Source organism: Alexandromys fortis, unplaced genomic scaffold (assembly GCF_014885135.2).
Source record: "Alexandromys fortis isolate MF-2015 unplaced genomic scaffold, M_Fortis_MF-2015_v1.1 scaffold_26, whole genome shotgun sequence".
NCBI lineage: Eukaryota > Metazoa > Chordata > Mammalia > Rodentia > Cricetidae > Alexandromys > Alexandromys fortis.
Genome location: NW_026067894.1, coordinates 5,412,595 through 5,427,240, shown reverse-complemented (window position 1 = coordinate 5,427,240; position 14,646 = coordinate 5,412,595). Strand labels below are relative to the sequence as shown.

The 14,646-nt window shown below is 47.5% G+C and overlaps 1 protein-coding gene across 1 annotated transcript in view; it reads left to right on the top strand.

The window, feature by feature from the left end:
* The window catches only part of Htr1d (5-hydroxytryptamine receptor 1D), a 21,418-nt gene extending 7,970 nt beyond the window's left edge, over positions 1-13,448 (top strand). Inside the window, exon 2 of the mRNA XM_050154580.1 lies at positions 10,941-13,448. Within this exon, the coding sequence (XP_050010537.1) occupies positions 11,627-12,748 (1,122 nt within the window). The 5' untranslated portion in view covers positions 10,941-11,626 and the 3' untranslated portion in view covers positions 12,749-13,448. The remainder of the gene's footprint in view (positions 1-10,940) is intronic.
* Positions 13,449-14,646: the final 1,198 nt, after the last annotated feature.

Sequence of the window (14,646 nt, the reverse complement as noted above, 5' to 3'; positions counted from 1 at the left end):
AAAAAAAAAAAAAAAAAAAAAAAAACAATGTCTCTCTCAGTTGCCCAAGCTGGCATTAAACTCACTGCTGTGTCATCCAAACATTTTTTGTTTGTTTGTTTTTGTTTGTTTTTCGAGACAGGGTTTCTTTGTATGGCTGGCCTCAAACTCAGAGACCTGCCTGTCTCTGCCACTCCCCTGACCCCCTAGTACTGGGAATAAAGGTATGCATCACGCTACCACTGCTGGCCGTTGAACTTTTTTGATCTCCCTGCCTCAGCCTCCTGAATAGTTGGGGTTATACAGGCCTGTGTTGTCAGGCCCAGCTGTGTCTGTTTTACAAAGGCTCCCTAGGGGCTTCTAATGCTCCCCAATGGAGTCTTTAATTTGGCCCAACACTCTTTTTGAAGTTTGAGAAACAGAGTCAAGGAAGGAAGTGACCTACAGTTATGTAGAATTAGTGGCAGAGCTAAGCTAAAGTCCCTATAGCACTCCTGCCTCTGCCTAGTCCTGTTCTTCAGGCCAGTCCCCATCTGGTCATTGTCTTGACAAAAACATTTAAAGGTTAATTTTTATTGTGTTTGTGTGTGGATTTGTGTTTGTGAGTGCAGGTGCCCAAGGAGGTGCAGAGGCATTGGGTGCCCTGGAACTGGAGTTATGGGCATTGGTGAGTTGTCTGTCATAGATGCTGGGAACCCAACCTGGGTCCTCTGCAAGAACAGCAAAGGCTTTTAACCACTGAGCCTTCTCTCTGGTCGCTTCCCTCCCCTGCCAACATAAACATGTATTTGTCTCTTTTCAGAGTCATAGGTGGAACAAGACCAGGCCCCTGTCCTCCAGGAATTCCCAGGGAGTTAGTGATGGTGGTGGGCCCTCAGGGGAGGGGCACCTGGGCTGTCTAGGGTGGGCAGGTTAGGACAGGCAGGTTAGGAAAGACATCACAAGGATGTCTCAGCCTAGTGAGACAACCAGAGGGCAGAAGAAATGACACTTCCCAAGCATAGGAGGACATAGGGTCAGAGCAGGAGGTAGCCCTCCCACGAAAACAGGTAGTTAGCCGGGTGGTAGTGGCACAGGCCTTCAATCCCAGCACTCAGGAAGCAGAGGCAGGCAGATCCTGTGAGTTTGAGGCCAGTCTGGTCTGCAAGAGCTAGTTCCAGGACAGGCACCAAAGCTATAGAGAATCCTTGTCTCGAAAATCCAAAACCAAACCAAACCAAACAAACAGAAAACTAGGCAGCTATGCCTTGCGGGAGTATAAGGACGGACAGGCGGGCGGCAAACTGCAGCAGAAGGTGTTAGAGGCGGAAGGGACTCCTCACGCCGGGTCTCTAAGTGCCATGGAAGCCCCAGGTGGAGTGACGTGGCCAGGTGTTTAGTTGAAAAGAAGATTCTGGAAAGGCAGGTGATCTCTGTGAGTCCAGGGACTACCTGGTTTAGAGACCCAGTCCCAAGACAGCCAGAGCAACGTAGTGAAACCTTGTCTCAAAAAAATTTTTTTTCTAAGTTATGTGACTGTCATGCCCCCCCCCAACCCATTCATCTTTTTGTGGTGATGCAAGATTTATAATATAATGCCTAAGCCATGAGAAGGAGCCGGGTGAATGATGTAGACGGCACTGTCGTGTTAAGCTCCAGCCACATAGGGGACACCTGAACACAAGCACTGTGAGGGCCGAACAGTCAGTCTGCAGGGGAGACAGCTCCTGGGTGAGCTCACACACGTGTGCAACATGGCTACACCAGCGAAGGATGACTCACCTCTGGGCCAGTCTAAACAGGACTGTGCAAGATTTTTATCGTACTGCTCAGAACGGGGCATAACTTACAGCCTAGGAATTGTTTGGTTCTGAGACTTTCCCATCCTTTTCCACCAGAGTTGACTCTGGGTAATACAAGCATAGAAAGCAGCAGGTAGCTTGGGGGCCACGGTAGCTACGAGTGGTGAAGCCTTAGACACCTGACACTTTGCACCCCACATAGTCCAGTCACACGCAGCAGCTAGCTGGGCGGTGCCGGGGCCTCTAGTGTCTTCATTTTCTACATGAAGAAACAGCATAGAAATTCACCTGATGGGTCTGATTCTGCCTGCGATCCATAAAACTGGTACCTTGGGTGCTCTTCCGGCCAGTTTCAGGAGATTAAAAGCAAATAGTCGCCAAACCCAAGTGCATGGCCTGGTGAATTTTCACAGCTGCTGAAACAAAACATGTGTTGCCCCCAGAGGCTCCCTCCCCTTTTAAGATTCACTTTCTAAACCCAGCCATGGTGTCTCTCTGTCATGACAGCACTTGGCCGTATGAGGCAGGAGGATCAACGCAGGTTAGTTCGAGACTAGCCTTGGCTCCACGGCAAGGCAACATCTCAACACAAAACACTGGAAGTCGCACTGGATCCTGTTCTTACCGAGGGGATCATTTTGTAGGCTATGAACTTTATAAAGTCCCATTACATCTGGTATCTGGCTGCTTCTTTTTTTTAAATTTTATTTATTTATTATGTATAGAAAGTCTGCCTCCATGTATGCCTGCAGGCCAGAGGGCGCCAGATCTCATTACAGATGGTTGTGAGTCACCATGTGGTTGCTGGGAATTGAACTCAGGTCCTCTGGAAGAGCAGTCAGTGCTCTTAACCGATGAGCCATCTCTCCAGCCCTCTGGCTGCTTCTTGACCTCATGTGGTTGTGAGAGTGTCTGGGGTCATTCTCTGACGTAGCGGATGCTGTGTGAATATGCCAGTTATTCGTCACTTCCGCTACTGTCTGTTTAGGGGATTCCATTTCGGGGTGTTACAAAGAGCGAGTTCCTGCGAGCCGCTTCTGCATTCATCCTGCGTCTTTCAGTCGACATTCATGCATGCTTTTTATTTCTCGGTGCTGGGGATCCACCCCCGGACCCGCTGGACACCAGGCAAGTGTTCTACTTATGAGTTTCAGCCCCAGCCCTCCTCATGTGGCTGGGCAGAGAGGCATGGAGTGTTGGGCCAAGGATCTACCTGCTGGGGCTGGGGATGTAGTTCAGTCGGTAGAGTGCTTGCTTAGGATGTTGGTCCAGGGTCACACAAACAATGTGCATGGCTACAGAATGAGTTTGAGGCCCTCCTGGGATACAAGACACTGATGGAAGGAAGGAAGGAAGGAAGGAAGGAAGGAAGGAAGGAAGGAAGGAAGGAAGGAAGGAAGGAAGGAAGGAAGGAAGGAAGGAAGGAAGGAAGGAAGGAAGGAAGGAAGGAAGGGGAAGGGAAGGAAAGAAAAGAAAAGAAAAAAAAAAGAATGTGATTATCTTCCCCCCCCCCCTTTTTTTTTTTTGAGATGGGAATCTCTCTACAGAGCCTGCCTATCTTGGGACTCACTCTATACAGCAGGTTGACATCAAACTCACAGAAATCTGCCTGCCTCTTCCTCCCAAGTGTTAAAACTAAAGATCAGCATGCCCAACCATTTTCTAGATTTTTATTCTTTAATTGTATGTGTGTCCACATGTATGAGTGCAGATGCCGGAGGAGGCCAGAGTTGTGAGCTGCCTGAGTGGGTGCTGGGTTCCAAAGTGGAGTCCTCTACAAAAGCAGCAAATGCTCTTAACTGTTGAGCCATCTCTCCAGCCCCATTTCCCAGGTTTCATAATTTAAGAGATTAAACCTTGAAACTGATGTATTTGTACCTCAAGATACTGATTAAAATTTAAAACTAGTACTTTCACACACACACACACACTCTCACACACACACACGCACGCACGCACAGCCACAGCCATGAGATTTTTCCTGTCTCAATCACATACATTACGTTTACCCTTGACTCCGTCTCTGGGAAGCACGTGTGATACCTTGATTTTCCCGTGGAGAAGGACTCTGACTGTTGGCGGGCTCACACAGGATAGGGAGCGGAATCAGATAACAGCTGTGTAGGCCTTTTGTAAAAGGGAAAGTTCTCAGATTTGTGGAGAGCTATTTCCCTGCCCAGGGCTCTCTCATCCGTACAACAGAGAACGCAGACATGAATTCCTCTGTGGGGGATTTGTTCTACTGCAACACATCTTTGATCAGAAAGCCCTAGATCTCCCCCTAGCCTCTAAAAGGCTGCGACTGGCTGCTACAGCTCCAAGAGAGCCACACTTCCGCTTTGTTTCTGGCCGGTTTCATGACTCAGCTAAAGACCCTTCAGAAAGGAAAGGAGGTTGATCTACCAGGGAGCCTCAGGCAGGAAGCTTAGGCTAAGGGTTGGGGGAGGACCCCTGCTATGTGCTGGTTCCTCTCCCTAGGGTGTCCTGACTTTGCTGCAACCATAGGAAGATTCTGGGAGAAAACTGGTGTTGTTCTAGTTGGCAGATGAGGAGGGGCCAGGAGGTAAAGGGACTTCAGATTCCACCCTGGGGATTGGGGGGGGGGGGGGGGGAGGAACTGAAAGTCTGTCTTGTGTGGCTTTCCAGGGCCTGCTAGGACGGTTTGAATTGGCTCAGCTGGGAGAAGACTGAGCTGGTACAGTGAAGGTCCTGGTGGGAGTCACCCAGGGCTTCCTACTTCTCTCCCTAGGCAATTCTCTCTCCCATTCCCCCCCTCCATTCCTCCGCCTTTCTCCCTCCCTCCCTTCCTCTCTCCCTCTCCCCCATTCAGTTTATTTTTCTGTTGACTCTAATCTCTTCAGACTTTTGTTTACAAATACATTATTTCCTACAAAGTAGTGTGTGTATGTGTATATATGTATTTATATGTGTATATATATGTATATACACACATATGTGTGTGCAGATTAAGGAATAAAGAGGGTCGGGCGATGGTGGCGCACGCCTTTAATCCCAGCACTCGGGAGGCAGAGGGAGGCGGATCTCTGTGAGTTCGAGACCAGCCTGGTCTACAGAGCTAGTTCCAGGATAGGCTCCAAAGTCACAGAGAAACCCTGTCTCAAAAAACCAAAAAAAAAAAAGAAAAAAGAAAAAAAAAAGGAATAAAGAGGGCTCAGATGCAGGTCAGTTGGTAGATGCTTGCCTACCATACACAAAGCCCTGGCAACACAGTGATATTTTGTCTCAACACACACATCACAAATAAAATGAAAATAAAAATAGGGCACTATAGACCTCTGTGTTAGGGGTGTGAAGGACTCCCCCTTGAGGATCAATTTATTTGTTTCTGGTTGTTTGCTCTTACAGGTGGGGCCACCAACATCATTCATGTTCCCATCAGCTTGCAAACATAGAAGTCTGTCTGTTTGTCCATCGAGCTAGCATGAACAGAAATGGGAGCATAGGTCCTTGGGTGGTCATCACATCGTTCGTGTCTTGAGACAATACAAATGCTGTGTCTATGAGCACTTCCAACTTTTGCTTTATTTTCAGTTTGTGATACTTCATATGGTCTCACTTGTTCACACACTGGCTTGATCAGATTAAAAATTGTTCCCTCGAGTCAGGAGGTGGTGGTGCACACCTCTAATCCCACCACTCGGGAGGCAGGGGCAGGCAGATCTCTGAGTTCAAGGCTAGCCTGGTCTACAGAGTGAGTTCCAGAAGAGCCAGGACTCCTGGGTGAAAACAGCATCTAATGGTCATGCTTCTTTGTGTGTCTGTGTTATTGTTTGAGCTGTGATGGAGAAAGGCCGCTGTCTGTGGATCTGTGGTCCGTGCCTCCAAAGATGAAAGGATTAGGGATAAGTCTCCCAACATGGCTCAGGAAAGAAAAAGGAAAAGCTGAAGGCTCTCAGATGATGTCACTTCCTTGAAAAGTTCCAGTGCAAACCCCTAACCAAGGCCACTTCCTTCGTCCCTGTCCCTCTTCCCAAGATAGCACTGAGGGCTTGCCTACCTACCAGCCTATGACTCTTCCTTCAGGGAGTCTCAGGACCATCTGGAGCACCTGAGTGTACGGGGCAGTCACACCAGCCTGCTGTGGGCCATGACAGTAGCAAGTCCACCTTGGCTGTCTGCAGGCAAGAAAATTCCTAAGGATCCAATCTGACTTTGCATCTTCCGTGTGAGCCGTGTGAGCCGTGTGAGCCGTGTGAGCCATGTGAGCCGTGTGAGCCGTAGGAAGGGAAAGCAGCTGTAGGCTTGGAATGGAGCCCAGGGCAAGGAGGAGGCAGGAAAACTGTTTTGTCACCTTTTACCCCTGGGGCCATACCTGTGTCTTGAGGCTTTCTTCCTGGATTGCAAAATTTGAAGACAGGTAGAGATTTGGAGAGCTCTGGAGCCAGTCCTTCTACTTCCAACTCGGTGACATCACCTCTCTGAACACCCATTGGCCACTTTGTAAGATGGGAGATAGATTGCCCAGTGGACAGGTTGGGTGACTCAGGCCCTGGACTGGCTCAGTGCCTGTAACATAGCAAGAATGCCATTAATAATAATGATACTGATAATAATAATAATAATAATAATAATAATAATAATAATAATAATAATAAACAGGCTGGGCATGCCTTTAGCCCAGGACCAGGGAGGCAGAAGCTGGCCCATCTCTGTGAGTCCAGCTCAACTTGGTTTATATTATGAATTCTAGGCTAGCCAGAGCTACAAAGTGAGACCCTGCTTCCAAATAATAGTAATGATAACAGTGTTAATAAAAACGTCTTTCAAATTTGGGGATATATTTTGGAGTTTAGAGTTTAGGGTTATTTGGGGGGATGGTTATTTTTCCCCTTCCTTCCTTTCTTTCTTGAGACAGGGTCTCCTATAACCTAGGCTGACCTCAAACTTGCAGTAAATATAACTGAGGCTGGCCTAGAACACCTAATCTTTCTACTGCCACCTGCAAACTTCTGGGATTATAGGCATGTGCCATCATACCTGGCTGCTCTTTGTTATTGTTGTTCTTTTGGTTTTTTGAGACAGAATCTCACTATGTAGCCCTGGCTGGCCTGGGACTCACTCTGTAGACCAGGCACACATGTCAGAACCTACATAAAACCAGGTGTAGTAGCTCCTACCATGATATGGGAGACGAAAAGAGGCAAGTCCTCTGAAGCTGTGGACAGGCTTGTCTGCCTTATGTAAAAATAACTAACAAAAGAGAGATGCTGTCTCAAAAAACAAGGTGAAATTGAGGACAACACCTGAGGTGGTCCTCAGACCCTCACACACACTGTGGCACAGGTGTCCCTGAAATCTCACACAGATGCGTACATGCATAGATACACACACACACACACACACACACACACACACACACACACCCCAAGCTGGGCATAGCAGCGCACATCGTAATTCTAGTGGAATTCGGGAGGTGGAGATATGAAGATCTGGATGTCAGAGTTTCCTACACAGTGAGACTCTGACTCACAACAAAAGTAGAGACAAATCAGGAAAAAGAAAAGAGAAAGGGTTCCTATGAGGCTGAGTATCTCCCACACTACTTGGCTCCCCCTTCTCCCCACAGCATTTAGGGCTGTCTGTTGGGTCTCATGCCCATAGGCGTCTGCTGGGATTATGCCAGAGATGGGCTTGTGTTGATGGTCCTCAGCCTTGCCTGACCCTCATCATCCATGTCTAGGCCTGAAGACCTTCCCAAACCAACCATTTGCTCAAAATCAGAAATACATAAGCCCAGAATCCAGAAGCACATGGAAGAGACACGAAACGGTTTTCATGGTTTGTGTGTGGGAGTGGGGGTGAGTGAGGTCAGAGATACGCTGGGACACACCTGTCAGGAGGCAGAGGCAGGGTGGTTTCAGGTTCTAGTCCATCCCAGGTAACATAGCATGACTCTGTCTCAAAAAGAACAGCTAGGAAGGGTCAGACCAGAGAATGCCACAGAGATGGTAGTGTGCTTGCCTCGCATACACAAAGTCCTTGGGTCCTTCCCAAGCATTGTATAAACTGGATGTGACTAAAATCCCACCAGTCTGGAGGTGAAGGCAGGAGGATCAGAAGTTAAAGGCCAATCTTAGATACCTGAGACCTTATTATCTCAAAAAACAAGAGAATTGGAGAGACGGCTCAACTTTAAGAGCATTTGCTGCTCTTGTAAAGGACCTGAGTTTGGTTCCCAGCACTAATATATGGACTCACAACTGCCCTTAACTCCAGCTTCATGGGATCTGATGTCCTCTCTGGCCTCTGAGGGCACTGCATACACACACACACACACACACACACACACACACACACACAAAAATAAGGCAACTAACCCATGGGGCCAAACATCCAGTTCCCATTTATAAAGTTGAATTCTTTTTCTGGACTGAATTTCTATCATGAAAAAATTCTCAAGGGTCTAAAATTTATCAGTTAACTTTTTAAAGCAAATATTTAAATCATTTATTGCCATTTAAGTCACAGACATGCATCTACACACTATGGAAAATACGGATACTTGCTACCACTGGGTATTACGTGTAGACATGCCAACTGAAGGATATATTACCGTCACTAAAGGAAAAGTCAAGAATTTTGAGTACGTAAGTGCTTATAGCTATAAAGTTTTGTTCCCATTATTAGTAAGAACTGGGATTGGTATGTAAAATGAAAAAAAAGATAGTTTTATTTTTTTAGAAAATAAAAAATAGATAAACTGAGGAAAATTTGTTCCCTTGGATTTTTATTACACAAATCCCAATAGATAACATACATATTACTACAAATTACTATAGCTAAAGCCGTCATTAAACTTATTAAATTAGTTATGTATTTTGAGCTACTTGCTGAAGACAAATTTTAGCATTGAAAAGCCAGCAGAGAGTTGGCCTGGGGACTCTCTCCCATTCTGTCTGTAATGTTGGCATGGTTATTTAGGATAGCATTCTGTGTTCCCCTCAGCAAGACGATTTGTGCTGATGTGATCTGTGGCGTACAGCAGGTCTGGGGTACTGTCCCTGTCTTTTTCTTTCTTTCTTTTTTTCTTTTTGGTCTTTCAAGGCAGGGTTTCTCTGTATACAGCCAGCTGTCCTGGAATTTGCTCTGTAGACCTGGCTATCCTCAAACTCACAGAGATCCACCTGCCTCTGCCTCCTGAGCACTGGGATGAAAGGCGTGCGCCGCCACTGGCCGGCAGGTGCTGCCCATTTCAGGAGCTGTTCCTTGCACTGGTACACAGATGCCTGCTTCTCATTTTATAGTTGATAAGCCGCCCACCTGAATGAGCTGATCTACTTCATTTGTTACACGGCCTGCAAAAGAAGCCAGATTCCAGGTCGGACCTTGTAGTCAAATCTCATGAATGTCATTGAATAGCGGCAGATGGTTCAAGTCATCCACCTGCTGATAAGCTCTGGAGACTTCTTCACGTCGGTGATAGCAGCAGTAGGGGAGACCCCAGCTGGCAACTGGGTCCCAGGAGTTCGTACTTAAGAGATAGTTCAGAAGTCTTTGCTGCAGACAAAGTCCACACTTTGCATAGCAGCGTTCCAGCCACGGGCACGTGGTTCTCAGTAAAGCCGCTATTCAGATGATACTAGCTTCTTCGACTTCAGTACTCTCACCGTGGGCCTGCCTCAGGAAACCCAGATACCCGCTGTAGTGATATTTCATTTGCATTTTAATAAATAAAGCTTACCTGAAGATCAGAGAGTAAAACAGCCGCACTGGTCAGCCTTACAGTCCAGGCAGTGGTGACACACACCTTTAATCCCAGTAGCCACACTAGTTTACCACAGAGACTGGGTGGTGGCTGTGCACACCTTTAACCCCAGCCCTAGAGAGTAATATAAAACGGGAGGAGACAGCTCTTGCGCACAGTCTCATTCTGAGACTCCTGGAGCGGGATCACATTTCAGATTGACGTAGAGGTAAGAACCAGTAGCTGGTTGTTTTGCTTTTCTGACATTCAGGCAAGCTTTATTTGTTAAAATACAAATAAAATATCACTACAACTAGCAATTAACTTCTTTACTTAATATGAAGTATTTTGTTGTAGTTTTTAAAAAATAATTTAACTTTATTTTATGTGCATTGGTGTAAAGGTGTCAGCTCCCAGGGAGCTAAAGCTACAGGCAGTTGTGAGCTGCCATGTGGATGCTGGGAAGAGCATCCTGGGTCCTCTGGAAGAGCAGCCAGTGCTCTTAACAGTTGAGCCATCTCTCCAGCCCCCTTGTTGTAGGTTTTTTGTTGACGTTATTGTTTTGTCTTGTCTCTGAGACAGGTTCTGATTATGTAGCCCTTGTTGACCTGGAAATTGCTGCTATCAGGCTGGCCTCTAGCTCACAAAAATCCACCTGCCTCCACCTCCTGAGTGCTGGGATTAAAGGCATGTGCCACTATTCGTGGCTAGTCATAGGTTTTTGCTTTGTTTTAAGAATTATTCAGGAATGCCGGGTGGTGGCGGCACACACCTTTAATTCTAGCACTCGGGAGGCAGAGACGGCGGAGCTCTGTGAGTTCGAGGCCAGCCTGGTCTACAAGAGCTAGTTCCAGGCCAGGCTCCAAAGCTACTGAGAAACCCTGTCTCGAAAAAAAAAAAAAAAAAAAAAAGAATCCTTCCAGAACCAGGCATGATGGTGGGTGTCCTAGGCAACAGAGTGAATTTAAAGCCTCCTTGGGTTACATGAGACCACGTCTCAAAAGAAGTACCACTGTCCCCCTCCTCCCTCCCCCACAAAACCATATGTGCTGACTCTAGGAAGTCTGGAAAGTCAGATGTGTGGAAGTATGTCACCCTCCACGCTCGGGCAATGTGTGGTGACAATACGGTGTTCTCTCTGGAAGCCTTCTTTCCCCCAGGTCCAGCTGGGTTTTGTTTAGCTTCCATTGCTGCATAAATAGAGTGACGCTTTCTGATTCACTTTATAGCGCTGACTTCATGGTCTTGGAACAAAACTGTGATACTTCCAACAGCTAGGACACTCTGTCCCCCCTGGGAATTGTGTGGGTGGGGCACACCACTGCCGTGTTCTCCATCTTGAGAAAGTCAAGTCCACAGCAACTGGGGCAGCGCAAAGTAGTCCATTCCCCTTTCACTTACCACCTCAGCTTTCAGAATTCTCTTTCTAGAATCTAATTCCTTTTTTTTTTTCCTTTTTCTCTCTCAACCCTCAGAGTGTCTGAACATGTCTCCATCTCCGTGAACCAGCAGTGACCCATTTGTTTTGCCTTCTCCCAGCTCATGCATTCTTTGAGTCTTGGTAACGGGAATGTTTTGTCTCATCGGACTCAAAGCCGTCAGCAGGATAGCACCAACGCTGAGCGCTCTTGATGTTGTCGGGAGGATTCTGGGAAAATGGAGCTGTTGAGGGCACACCTCTGAATCAGTCGCTACGCCTTGTCTTCAGTTTTTAAAAGCTCTCTGAAAGTGACCTAATATCCAGAATCTTCTCTAAGTATGAATAAGGAAATGTTGACGTTTTGTTAAGTATGTCGAGGTCTTATGTTTTGAACAGAGCTAGAATGCCAAAGGCAAGAACCCCAGCACTCTGCCCATCCTCCTGTGAGACCCTGGTAATTGTCTAACAAATCTGTCTTGTGTTCTCTGGGCTGGAGTGTCTGCTGAGAAAAGTTCCAGAACCCCAAGATGCCTTGGGGTTCGTCTACTTCCAGAAGCGGCTAGCAGTGGTCTTGGTGTTTTTCCTGGTCATGTCTTGAAGCCTTTCTGCTGTGCTCCATTCTGATGTATGGCCTTCACAACTGTCTAGCCGAAGGATGACCTTGCTCTTTGGGAGGGACCACCCCTCCCAAAGGAGGCAGCCGCATATACACGAGTCTGTGGGAAGAGAGGAACACTGAGCATGTCTCTGCCAAACCAGTCCATAGAAGGCCTTCCCCAGGAGGCCTTCAACAGATCCCTGAATGCTACAGGGGCTTGGGACCCACAGGTCATACAGGCGCTCAAAATCTCCCTTGTGGTGGTCCTGTCCGCCATCACGCTGGCCACTGTCCTCTCCAATGCCTTTGTTCTTACCACCATCTTACTCACCAAGAAGCTCCACACCCCGGCCAATTATCTCATTGGCTCCTTGGCCACCACCGACCTCTTGGTTTCTATCTTGGTCATGCCCATCAGCATAGCCTACACCACCACCCGCACCTGGAACTTCGGCCAAATCCTGTGTGACATCTGGGTGTCTTCCGACATCACATGCTGCACGGCCTCCATCCTGCATCTCTGTGTCATTGCTCTGGACAGGTACTGGGCCATCACCGACGCCCTGGAGTACAGCAAACGCCGGACAGCAGGCCACGCAGCAGCCATGATCGCGGCGGTCTGGGCCATCTCCATCTGCATCTCCATCCCCCCGCTCTTCTGGCGGCAGGCCACAGCGCAGGAGATGTCCGACTGCCTGGTGAACACGTCTCAGATCTCTTACACCATCTACTCCACTTGTGGGGCCTTCTACATCCCATCCGTCCTGCTCATCATCCTGTACGGCCGCATATACGTGGCCGCCCGGAGCCGCATCCTGAACCCGCCCTCCCTCTACGGGAAGCGCTTCACCACGGCACAGCTCATCACGGGCTCTGCAGGTTCTTCTCTCTGTTCGCTCAACCCCAGCCTCCACGAGAGCCACTCACATACTGCCGGCTCCCCTATCTTTTTCAACCAGGTGAAAATCAAGCTTGCAGATAGCATCCTGGAACGCAAGAGGATCTCCGCGGCTCGGGAAAGGAAAGCCACTAAGACCTTGGGCATCATTCTGGGGGCCTTTATCATCTGCTGGTTGCCTTTCTTCGTGGTGTCTCTGGTCCTGCCCATCTGCAGGGACTCCTGTTGGATCCACCCGGCCCTCTTTGACTTCTTCACTTGGCTAGGTTATTTAAACTCCCTCATCAATCCCGTCATCTACACTGTGTTCAATGAAGATTTTCGACAAGCATTTCAAAGAGTTGTCCATTTCCGGAAGGCCCCCTAGTCGGATTTGGGGATGACTTTTGTTTTTCTGTTATGTCCTGTAACCCAACTAAGGTTGCCTTTTTTAAATTATTGTTGTTTGTCTGAGACTTGGGTTGATGTGTTCTGTCTTGGGGTCTTGGATTAATCAATAGACTTGCTCTGTATTCAACTGCCAGCATCTTCTAGACTTCTGAGTCACCTAAAGCTAGGCCATTGTGTGAAAGGGGACAGGACTGAAGACGTCCCTTAACATAACATTCTCGTGATTCTCTGGATTGGAAGAAATATAAGCTACAGGACTGAGGTGAGGAGCTGTCTTATTCTCTAGCAGGCTCAGAAGGAAGGCCTTCTGGTCTACCTGGGATTTTTATATGGGGCTGTGGAGAGTGGGTAAGATTAATGACTTGAATTAGAGAGAATATGGAGTCAGAATGGTGGGGACACCATCTCCTATAGCTCCTTGATTAGAAAATAACACCAAATTACTTCCACTGGGTCCTGGCTGTCCATAAGGAAAGTGGTACCAGTGACACCCAGAGTGACATGGAAAGAAAATTCAGAAGGTGGCATCAGGGGGGAGGGACCAGACCAACCTTCCTTCTATCTCTATCATATACTGTTTGGAAGTTAAAGCCCATCATCATGCCACTCAAAAAGACTGACAAGTATTGGACCCACCCACCTTAATGGGGCACCCCGTTCTGCCCAGGGTCACCCCGTTCTGCCTAGTCTGATTTTTTTTTCTGAATTATTTTTTTTACAACTCATTGTCATCAGAGTTCCTAAGATGTTGAGTCTTATCAAATAAAAAGCATGAGACATAGTCAGCAGTGACGTCTATTACAGAATTGTTTTGTACATGTGTGAGCGTATGATGCGTGTGTAAGGGTGTGGCAGCCACAGTGCACTCAGGCCCTTGCCTTAAGCCTTGTTTGAGGCCGGGTGTCCCTTGTTTCCGCCTCTGCCTTGCTTATTCTGTGCTCACGAGCTCCAGGGATAGACTTCTGTCTCCACCTCCTGTCTCATCGCAGAGTGTGAGGATCATAGTCAGGTATGACTGCGTCTGGCTTTCTAAATAGGTTCCAGGGATGGAACTTGAGTTGTCAAACTTGGAGGGCCAAACAGACACTCTGAGCCACCTCCCCAGCCTTCCAGGAATAGTAAAATCTTTGTGTGTTTTTCCCCCTTCTGCCCAGATGCCTAGACTTTCTACTTACCTCAGTTTACACACCCACTGAGCACCCACTTCACGCCGGGCCCTGTGCCCAACTTCTTAGCATTTGTTAGGACAGCGAGCCTTGTGACTCTGGATACCAGGATAACATGACAATTAAAAGTGGAGAAACTGGGCCCAGGGCAAGATGGCTCAGTGGGTAAAGATACTTACCACCAAGCCTGGTGACCTGAGTGTGATTCCCAGGACCACATGGTAGAGAGACCCGTCTCTTGCAAGCTGTCCTCTGACTTCCGCGCAAGCAAACAGGCAAGCACACATGCTAGCACACATGCACGTACTTATATTCTCAAAAAAATAAACTCCAAAAATGTTAGGAAAAAGCAAAACCACCCTCAAGACCTAGGGCTAGGGTCTTGGAGTGCAGCTCTCTGGTAGAGTACTTGCATGTTCGAATTCTTGGGTTTGATCCCAGCACTAAACAAAAACAAACAACAAAAATGAATCTGAGACCCTGAGGCTTCAGTTCAAATCCAAGTGCTGTCAGTTCCTAGCTGTCTGTTCTAAATCGTTCTTCATTTCTCTTTCCTCACGTGTAAACTGGAGATGATACTAACTGTGTCATAAATTAACACAGCCCTTGACATAAAAAGGGCCTATCATTTTGGAAAGCCAGGAATTGATCTACTCAAACACAGGCAGCATAAAATAATAATAATAATAATAATAATAATAATAATAAT